This window comes from Hydra vulgaris, chromosome 12, assembly GCF_038396675.1.
Source record: "Hydra vulgaris chromosome 12, alternate assembly HydraT2T_AEP".
Taxonomy (NCBI): Eukaryota; Metazoa; Cnidaria; class Hydrozoa; order Anthoathecata; family Hydridae; genus Hydra; species Hydra vulgaris.
Window position 1 is genome coordinate 27,827,501 of NC_088931.1, and position 10,880 is coordinate 27,838,380.

General features: G+C 26.3%; 2 protein-coding genes across 4 annotated transcripts; both read left to right on the plus strand.

The window, feature by feature from the left end:
• The first annotated feature begins 287 nt into the window (after window positions 1-287).
• On the plus strand, window positions 288-2,103 carry LOC136088628 (uncharacterized). 2 transcript variants are annotated; one of them, XM_065812795.1, is made up of 3 exons: window positions 288-749; window positions 925-1,337; window positions 1,439-2,103. In XM_065812795.1, exons 2-3 carry the CDS (start codon window positions 999-1,001, stop codon window positions 1,979-1,981), a joined length of 882 nt encoding a protein of 293 aa, XP_065668867.1. In that variant the 5' UTR covers window positions 288-749; window positions 925-998; the 3' UTR covers window positions 1,982-2,103. The 2 variants fall into 2 exon arrangements, with proteins under 2 accessions (XP_065668867.1, XP_065668868.1); XM_065812796.1 differs by lacking the exon at window positions 288-749 and having other exon boundaries at window positions 780-1,337.
• A 1,021-nt stretch (window positions 2,104-3,124) lies between these two features.
• LOC100207626 (uncharacterized) lies at window positions 3,125-10,244 on the plus strand. Of its 2 annotated transcripts, XM_065811139.1 has the most exons (9): window positions 3,125-3,258; window positions 3,577-3,632; window positions 3,730-3,777; window positions 3,853-3,917; window positions 4,000-4,037; window positions 4,401-4,480; window positions 9,505-9,567; window positions 9,703-9,753; window positions 9,865-10,244. In XM_065811139.1, the coding sequence occupies exons 1-9, from the start codon at window positions 3,165-3,167 to the stop codon at window positions 9,916-9,918; spliced, it is 549 nt and encodes a 182-aa protein (XP_065667211.1). In that variant the 5' UTR covers window positions 3,125-3,164; the 3' UTR covers window positions 9,919-10,244. The 2 variants fall into 2 exon arrangements, with proteins under 2 accessions (XP_065667211.1, XP_065667212.1); XM_065811140.1 differs by lacking the exon at window positions 9,865-10,244 and having other exon boundaries at window positions 9,505-9,580; window positions 9,703-9,732.
• The last annotated feature ends 636 nt before the right edge of the window (window positions 10,245-10,880 follow it).

The following is a 10,880-nucleotide window of genomic DNA, read 5'->3' on the forward strand; positions in this document are numbered from 1 at the left end:
TTTAATTAGTTTTAATTATTGGAATTTAAAATTGAAATAGATTGGTTTATTTTGAAGATTTAATTTTGTTTTTTATAAGTTTTTTTATCTTGGATTCATTTGAGTTTAGAAAATTTAAATCATTTTTTTCAAATGTTTATTCAAATTGCAATTAGATAGCTAAAATTTTATTTATTCAAAAATTATTAAATTAAATAAAAATAAAACAAAAACTAATTTTGTATAACTAATTAAAAAAACTTAATATTAAACAATTTTAAAAATATTGTTTATATTTATTTAAAAAAAAAAAGAAATCTAAAAAAAAAATGCCAGGCAGAAAGAAATGTTTTGTAGCTACATTGTTCAATGAGGCACCTTTAGAATCTGGAGGTTCTAAAATTCAACAAGTTATATGCAAATTTTGCAGCTTAAAGCTATCAAAAAATGGCACTCGAATGACCGAGCACATTGCAAAATGTATGAAATGTGGAGATCAAATAAAAAACAACTATTTGAACAATATGCCTTTTAAACAAAAGAAAGTTCAAACTGAACTAATGATGGAAGAAGATATTCCTGAAAACTTACCTATTCAATGTATGGAAAAAAAGGAAAAAATATGTTTATCTGAATTGGTTTTATTTAAATTGCAGAATGGTGGTAAAAGGGATAAAGAACTCTCAAATTTTATCAGCTTTGTTAAAACAACATCAGCAGAAATCAGGACAAATCATTCAACAATCACTAAAGCTTCCAGTAACAACTAGGTTTATTAAAAATTAATTTTATAATAAAATTAAACATAAAAACATAAAAAATAAAACATAAAAAGTATTGTTATAAATTTTTAAAAAATTTATATTACATTATAAATCATAATACTTAGTATGGAAATAACATTAGGCAAATAAATATTTAATTATAAATAAATATATTCTTCAGATGGGCTTCAATTATACATTGTATGGAAAGTCTTCATAACAACAGATTAGCACTACGGGGATTAGCTATTGACGATGAAGCAAAATCTCTTGTTGTTTATTCAAAACCTATTGTTGTCAGAAGTGTTCTGGGATAAAGTGGATGGGTTTATCAAGTTATTAAAACCAATAGCCATAGCCATTGCAGCAGTTGAAGGAGATAAATTAAGTCTCTCCATTGTTGCAAAAACATTTTCAGATTTAGAAAAGTCTTTTCAGGACAATATCCTTTGCAGTCCAATTCTAAAAAGCGAGGAAAATGCTATGATGGAAATAATTGCCAAAAGAAGGAAATTTCACAGTCGAAACATTCATCTTGCTGCAAATTTAGTGGATCCACGTTATAAAGGATGTCATATCTCTGGAGATGAAATGGTGAGTATTTTCAGAATTTAATCCTCATTTAAATTAATTGAAAAAAAAGGAAATTATATTTAAAATGAATTAAGATGCCTTATTTAAAACATCTTCTTTAGATTGATGCCATTGAAACGCTACATAAATTAGGAAAAATGGATTCTTCTATTAAAGAATGTGATGACAAAATTTTGGGTGAGATAGCTGATTATAGATCAAACAAAGGACTTTTTGCAAAACCTTTTATATGGGCTTCAGTAAAACATTCATCTCCTGTAAGTTGGTGGAAGGGAATATGTTGTTCTTGTGCTCCAATACTATCAAATATTGCAAGTAAAATTTTATTACTTCCACCAACAAGTGCTGCAGTCGAAAGATCATTTAGTAGACAATCTTGGATCCACAATCAAAAACGGAATAGATTAACAAATGACAGAGCTTTAAAATTAGTATTTATATCACATAATTTACAACTCAAAAATCTAAAATGTAATGCAGAATCATCAACAAGTCAAAGCCAAGAATTTTTTCTGGACAATGGTACTTCACAGAGTTTAGAGTATCAAGAGGTATCAAGTGACTCTGAAGAATACGGATTTGACTTTACAATAGAAGACCTTAATGAACGAGAAAGCCAGAATACAGAGTCTTTTGTTAATTAAAAATAAATTTTTCAAGTGATGTACTAAATATTTATCATATATCATGTTACTATTATATATTGTATTACATTTATAATAAAAATAGAAATTAAATAAAAGTAAATAATTTTTTTTAATCAAAAAAAACACACAAAAAACATGTTTTTTTTGCAAAAAAAACACAATTAAAAAAAAATGGTTTTTTTTGCAACTCTATATATATATATATATATATATATATATATATATTATTTTAAAACATCAAGAAATACAGTTTCTCTCAATACAAATAATATTATTTTATAAGAAATTTTCGCTGGGTTATAGATACCAGCATCATCAGCTTGTAAAATGTTACAATAATTTTTAACCGTTATAGTTTATATAAAATTGTTACTATTGACGTCAGCGGTTGAATGGCTTCTTTTGATTTTTAAATTTTAAAAATGGCGTCCAAAACATAGTTTTTACATATTGGCCTTCATCAAGGTTAATTCCGCCGTTTCGCGCAGAGCACATGTTGTTTTGTATTTCTAACGCCTCTCTAATTTTTCTTTCAAACTTTTTATTTTCTACTTTTAACGTTCTTGTTTTTTCCCAAATAATATTTTCTTTGCAAAAGGTTTTATGATATGCTAATGCAGATTGATTAGGCTTGTTTTCATTAATGCTCTTCTGATGTTGATGTATCCGCGTACTTACCTGCATTTTTGTTTCACCTATGTAGACTTTGGAGCAGTTGCATTTTATTATATACGTTCCAGGTTGGCTGTTACTTGGTAGTTTTGTTTTGTTTTTTGATGTTAATAAAGATCTTAAATTTGGGTTTGATTTAAATACTGCTCTGTACCCTGCTTTTCGGAATATTTTTCGAAGTTTTGGTGAAAGGCCTGGTAATATAAACCTTTAATATATATTTTTTAATTTTAACTGAATTCTACATCAGTATGAGGACTTTTAAAAGAAATTTTAAAAGAAACATTTATATAATTAAATATACAGTTTTATAAGAAGTATATTTATGAAGAATATATTTATAAGAACTATATAAAAAATATATATATATATATATATATATATATATATATATATATATATATATATATATATATATATATATATATATATATATATATATTGTTCTACAATATAAGTGCTAATTTTTTTTTTTAGCTAGTAAATAATTTTGCAAATATAAATAAAAATGGAAGATAATGAAAAATGTTCAACTTGCTTAATTTTTGTTCAATTAAAATTATGCTTTAATAATGAAAAGATTGAAAAAGATTTTGAAGAAGGTTATTTATTTTAAATTTTTATTTTCTTTTATTTGAATCAAGTTTTTTACTTGAATCAAGTTTTGTTTACTTTTGGAAAAAAAAAAAAAAAATTTCAAATTTTTTAATATATATTTTTTAATTTTAACTGAATTCTACATCAGTATGAGGACTTTTAAAAGAAATTTTAAAAGAAACATTTATATAATTAAATATACAGTTTTATAAGAAGTATATTTATGAAGAATATATTTATAAGAACTATTTTCTTTAATAAGAATTTTAATTACAATTTTTTTCTTTTGTTTGTTAAAACTATTATTTTCAAATTTTTTTTAGGTAGCATTAAATCTTTCACTTTGAAGTCAGATATGACATATAAATCGATAAAAAAGGTATTTAAAGTCAACAACCTGTACAAAGTGTCATATATAAGAAGAAAACTTTCTGGCATTGTCAGTTTATTCAATAATTGTTATATTTTTTTGTAAGATGCTCAGAGAATCCTTTGGTTTGGTAGATTCTTCTATTGTTATTAAGGTATAATTGGCTCTCTAGGTTTTTTAGATATTTTGAAAATAAACTTGTTTGAAATTTTGCTTTTTTTCATTTTAGCTTCGGAATAAAAGAGGATTCTTAGTACCATTCTATAACAAACTTGAATCCACAACTCCTGATAAGTACTTCAACTTTTTTTTTTTTTTTTTTTTTTGTAAATTTAAAACAGTTCATCTTTAATAATTAACATCTTTTAAATTTTAGCCCTTATCTTTTGGAGGCTTGTAAATTATATCAAAATGGTATGTATTCCTTTTACAAAATGGTATTTATGGAAAGTGGGACACTAATCCTATAATTTTTTTTTAAATAAATAATGAAACTTAGATCCAATAATTCATGTGTTTGATCTTTACTTAAATTCAATGATTCATATGTGTAGTTTTTGTGTAAATCAATTTTCTTACCATGATATTTTACTTTCTTACCATGATATTTTACTAAAAAATACCAAATTAAAAGTTATTTTATTAAAATTTTTTTACTGTTATTTGTTTTGTAATTATGAAAAAATAAATAACAAAAATGAACAGAAAAAAACTTTTTTATTTTTGTATTATTATCTTTTTTTAGTCTTCTTAAATTGTTATTTTAAAAAAATTTAGTGCTACCTTTGAAAAGAACAGCAAGCATAATCACTTACGAAGAAGTACTTAAAAAAAAAATTCTTCTTATTGATAAAAGGGTAAGGCTTTTTGATTTTTTTTTCCTTCTTAAGAAAAAAGTATTACTTATTAATAAAAAGATATACTTAGATAATAATAAAAAGATATCTAAGTGTATTAGTGAAGATGCATTACCAAGGGTGTATACATGAGGTTGCTTTCTATCTAAGTCTATGCGTAATAGTGAGGATGTATTAGCAAAGGTGTATACACGAGGTTGCTTTGTATTAAAATCTATGCGTATTAGTGAGGATGTATTAGCAATGGTGTATACATGAGGTTGCTTTTTATCAAAATTTATGTGTATTAGTAAGGATGCATTAGCAATGGTGTATACATGAGGTTGCTTTCTATTTAAATCTATGTGTATTAGTGAGGATGTATTAGCAAAGGTATGTATGCGAGGTTGCTTTTTAAAAAAAATCCGTGTATTAGTCTGAGAAGTTTCTCGCCCGGTTTTCAAGACCGAAATAAAAGATGAAATAAAAAGTGTATTCCTAATATATTGTGAAAACTACTAATTCTGGTTTGATTGTAGAGAACTACAATCAAATTAATAGTTTTCACAAGATATTAGAAATACACTTTTTATTTCATTTTTTGTCTTGTGGTGAGATTCAAATTATTAATTTGAACAATAAAAGCATGAAAAATGTCGTTATTATATGTTGAAATGAGAAGTTAAAAAATAACTTGTTTAGAACTCACATCCTTTGCCCACCCTGTAAAAAAATATAAGTATAACGTTTTTGTTGTGCATGTAGTTTATAAACATAAATTTTTAAAAATTTACTAGAAAAATGCCAATTTTTATTGTGATTATTATCACCAGATCTATGTTTTTACGTCCAAGTTTATGAAAACAAATAGGTTATAGAGTAAAACAGGGTAAAATGATATAGCGGGTAGAATAAAATGATAATAACAATGTTTATTCTTTTGCTCTTAAATAATTATTGGATAATCTTTTTGTAAATATTTTCAAATCGCGTTGTAGAGAATACTTTTCTGAGTAAGATGTGATATCAAATTTTATTTTTGATGAAAAAAAATTTGTTATAAATTTTTAAGTTTTTGTATGTGTAATTAAATTTTTTTTTATTATTTTGAAAAATGAAGTTAAAACTCTGGGAAAATAAAATTTGATATCATTGAACTTAAAAAGTTTTCTGGTATAACTTTTTACGCTGATCAAGAATCTTTTTTTTTAAATTAAATTTGCTATTTAGGAAAAAAAGTTATGAGTAAAAAACGGAAAAGGAAAATTGTGGGGTTGAATGAAATATAACAAGTGAAGCAATAGCTCACTTCTTAAATGCGGCTTTTCTTTTTTTTAATTAAATTTCAAGTGACCAATAAATCTCCAACTTTAAATTTTTTGTATTGAAAAAATTATTTCAATGAAATTTTTCTGCATTTAAATGAATGAATTTTACTGACTGCTTTTATTAAATGATTCTAATGAATGAATGAAATACGCTTGTTACTCTCTTGTTAAATGCGGTTTTTATTAATTAATTAAGTCTTAAGTGACCAAGCTATCTCTGTAAATTTTGTGCATAAATTTCAAATGGATTATTGTTAAATCTATTTTGATATAAAATATGCCTCGAATCAACTTGTATGCAAAGAAAAAAGAAAAACAATACACTGAAGAGCAAGTTGCGCTTGCGGTAGTTAAAGTATAAAGCAGTGAATTTTCACACTTGTGTCCGCGGCACAAGTGAAACAATTATCAGTGGTTCAAGCAAAAGATTGTCAAAACAACTTGAATCAGATTTGGAAGATAGGCTCATCGAATTATTTGATTGGGGCTTGGTAGAACTTGTAATAACGTCATCACACTAGTTACCGACTATTTGCAACACCAAGGTCAATCTCATTTGTTTCCTAATGGTACACCAGGAAGAGATTGGTATAGCTTTTGCATAAATCGGTGAAGTCATAGGTTGAGCATCAAAGCCATAGGCAATATTTCATTACTCAGAGCCACTTCTTGCACGCAAGAAATAGTAGCCAAGTATTTCAACACACTGCAAGGAAAATTCAATGTAGCAGGTATCAACGAAAACACTCCATGTCATTTGTGGAATTTTGATGAAATTGGCTTCTCTGATGATCAAGGTAAACAAAATATAGTTTGCTGGCATGGTGCAAAACGACTATTGAAATTGGTTAACACCAATGAAAAAAATCCATTATACAGTTGAAAATTGCATTAATGCTGTTGGTAATCATATTGCTCCATACATTATTTTTAAATCAAAAAAACGTAGAGAGATTGGTGTTTACGTGGTCCAGATGATGCCATACAGGCTATATCTCCATCCGGATGGATCGAAGATAAGCAATTTGTGTAGTGGCTCACTAACGTGTATGTTCCTGCCATTAAGAAAATTTCAGGTAATTAGTTCAATCTAATTTTAGTTGTCTAATTATATTTATCTAATTTTACATTCACAAAAGATTACATCAATCTAATTTTAGGTATATTTTAGTCGTAGATGGACATTTGACACATGTCACTTATCAGGTCATACTTATTTGCATCGAAAACAATATCTTGTTAATTTGCTTACCAGCTCACTCATCACATGTTCTGCAGTCACTAGATATCAGAGTTTATTACTGTGTCAAAAGAGTTTGGCGCAAATTACTTCAACAGTTTTATGCAGAAACAAAGTTCAGGAACTTATCAAAAGAATGTTTTGGTCACCTGCAAAAAAAACTTTTCAGCTTTGGTGAAGTTTTTACACATACCCAAATAGTCACTGGGTTTCAGAATACTGGCTTTTTTCCACTCGACTTCAATAAAATCGATCAGTCAAAGTTGCAAATTGCTAATACGTTTGAAACATCTTCATCTAAAACTGAGCCTTTATCATCTCAACAACCAGAATCTATGATAGTATCATGATCAATACTAGCACCAGGAACTACATTACCTCAGCCACTGCCCTCTGAATATATACCAACATCTAGAATCAGCATATGTCACATAGCATCAGCTCCAAAGTCACCTCAAAAGTCACCCTTTTGTCACCCACACCAAAGTCTGCAAACAACCTTTAATATTGTAGTAACTCTGGCTATTCAAAAGGAAATTCAAAAAGAGATTGAAAAACAACTGCAATTAGCCCAATCGCTTGCAGCAGCTTGGCAACAAATGTTTTGTATCCAACACATTGGCACAAAAAAAAGAAACAATGTAGGTGTCCCAAGATTCGAAGAGGAGTGTCTCAACAAATCTGAAATACTTGAAGGGTTGAAAAGTGCTGAGAGCAAAAAAGCAGCAAAGCAAGCTAAAAAACAACTTAAGCTTAGCTCTAATGGTGAACAGCAAATAAACCAAGCAACAAGTCCAACGAAAATTTAGCTGCAAACCAATGTGTAAAAAGTGCTGTAATGTAGCTCTAATGTAAAAAGTAATGTAAAGTAGCTCTAATGGTGAACAGCAAATAAACCAAGCAACAAGTCCAACGAAAATATTAGCTGCAAACCAAAGTGTAAAAAGTGCTGAAAAGTTTTAGGCAAAGCTTCAGCAAGTTAAAATATGGAATGATACCAGTGTGAAAATTCAAATGTTGGTATGCAAAGTTTGGCTATGTCAAACATGCATACCAAAGCAATATGTAAAAGGCGCTGAGTTTTATTGCACCAAAAAGTGCTGCACAATTGAAAACTTAACTCAACCTCTAGTACCTCAACATCATCACAAGAACAAAAAAAGTTTTTTTTATTTGATTGATTTTTTAATTGTTACTATTGATTGCTTTTTTTTAATAAAGTGTTGTTTTAATTACACATATATTTGCATATTTTGGTCTCCCCAAATGCCAGTGTAGAATGAAATAAATTTTTTTTTAATCAAATAAAGTTTTATAATAAACTTAAAAAAAAAATGATTTGATTTTTATATATTTTAAATACACCTCAATATTCTCTACAATTTAAAAAAAAAATGTTAAAAATCTTTTTTCCGTAAAAAATTATTAATTAAAATCCTTAACTATTTCATTTAACCCTATTTTACTCTATCAATGAATGGATAGAGAAAAATGTACCAAAGCAGCAGGAGTTAACTGTTGTGACCGCAGCTGCTAAAATTCTTAGCAACTGCCAAAAAAACTTTGAGAATTTTGAAAATAAAAACAAATTATTCAATTTAGTCTCAACCAAAATATTGAAATAGAAAAAATAAGTAATGGAGCTTGAAGAACTTTTAGTAAATTGCTTTAAGTGAACATTTACAAAAGTGATACCAAATATTAGTGATCTCAACTGTTAATTGCTTTTATGTACTTTCATACTGTTTGCAAAATGGATCAATGAATACTATATGACAGGTACTGGCTTACATTAAATAGAAGTAATGTTTTGAAAAGTTACATCTTCACTATTTTAGATCACTGCAAACATTACAAGGCGAGATTTTTTGCTTGTTGAATGATAAAGATACTGACTCAGTCAGATCTAAAACCTTTTGCTGGTGTACAGAAGATTTGAAGAAAATACCTTCAATTTACAAGCTGTTTACTAGAAAAACATGTTTATATATATGTTTTTTTTATATACTAAAAAAAGTCTATATCAGGATAATATCTTGACACTCGTGCAACCATTCCAAATACCGGAGGAAAATCCAGAGAACCACAGCTGGATGACAGGACAAAAGTCTGGTTCCTGTCTGGAAAATTTTGCAACAACTTGAACTGTCTGAAGTTCATTGTATAAAATTATATTTTTTACATTGTATATATTTTACAATTACATTGCATATATTGGATCAGCATGCGGGGACCAGCATAGGTTGTAGCAAAACTTAATTTGACATATATACTCTTGTATAAATTCTTTTACATAAATAAATATTGAAGCATAAAATAAGTTGATATAAAAATTCACAAATATTGATGATTTTTTTTTTATTTGTCAAAATAATAACAAAAGACTTGTAACTGTTTTAAGGTTAAAAACTTTTGAATCAAAATTTATTATATATTTTAAAAGAATGCTGTCTAATTGTAAGTTTTTCTCTTTTCAGTTATCCAAGTTAGAGATGGGTGTACCTACACTTCCAGAGAGGCAACGTCTAAGAATTGAAGAGGTTTTTGATTTCTGTAATGACATTCTTAAAATCTTTAAAGAATTTAATCAAGCATCTTTTTTCAACAACATTTTATTACAATTTTCAATGCAATATTTAGAAAAATATTTAATTTCGTTATGATAATTTCTTTAGAGTTACAATGATTTAGTAGAGAAAATGAAAGTTTTGGATCGAAAGCTAGAAGTAAATTGTTTATTTTTTTATGTTCATTTTTCAAAAGCTAGAAATGGATTATTAATTTTTTGAAATCAATTATTTAAATCAACATTAATAATCATTTATTCATTTTTTTAGGTTGCTTCTGACATAAAATGGCAAGGAATGTTTCATAGAAATCCACTTTGGTAACTTTTACTGTTGCCTATATAGTTGTGTACATGCTATATAATTGCATACATGTTATAAACAGTTGCTGCTCTAATAACTTTTCGTAAAAGTAGTTGATCCATGAGTTGTGGTCGTAGTTCCATGAATTGAGAACGTAGTTTATAGATGGAAGATCCATGTGAACGTAGTTTATAAATTTTAGAAATAAATTTTTAGAATTTAAATAACAAAAGTTATATTTCTTTGTATATAAAATATTTTTTGTTTTGTGTTTTTTTTTCTTTTTTTTTTCTTATTTTCTATTTTGCATCTTAGCTTTTGAAATTTAATATGATTCTTTATTAATTTTACAAGATTTTAATTTTAAATGTATAAAGAAATAATATTTATTATAAATTTACTCTTCTCATAAAAATCAATTATTTTACATTTAAAATGTTTTAAAGTGAAACTAATTATGAGTATTGTAAAGAAAATTATATATTTTACAAGTCTGTTAAAAAATTTTATTTGTTATTTAAAATATCATTAATATTTTGTAAACAGATCAGAAATAAAATTATGTGCTAAATTCAATGTTTGATTAAATACTGAGGTACATTAAATAACTTCTGAAACATATATAAGATTTAGGTGTTCATAATGTCACTTGTATATATATATATATATATATATATATATATATATATATATATATATATATATATATATATATATATATATATATATATATATATATATATATATATATATATATATATATATATATATATATATATATATATATATATATATATATATATATACTAATAGCATGTTTAGATAAGCATTTACTAGTATTGTATTTTACTAGTATTGTATACGGCTTTTTCAGAAAAAGATGGAAAAAATGAAGAATAATGAAAAAAAGATAACTACACCATGCCAAACCCTTAGTCAATGTAGTGGCACTCCATTGTGGCAGCAGGCTATAAGATAATATA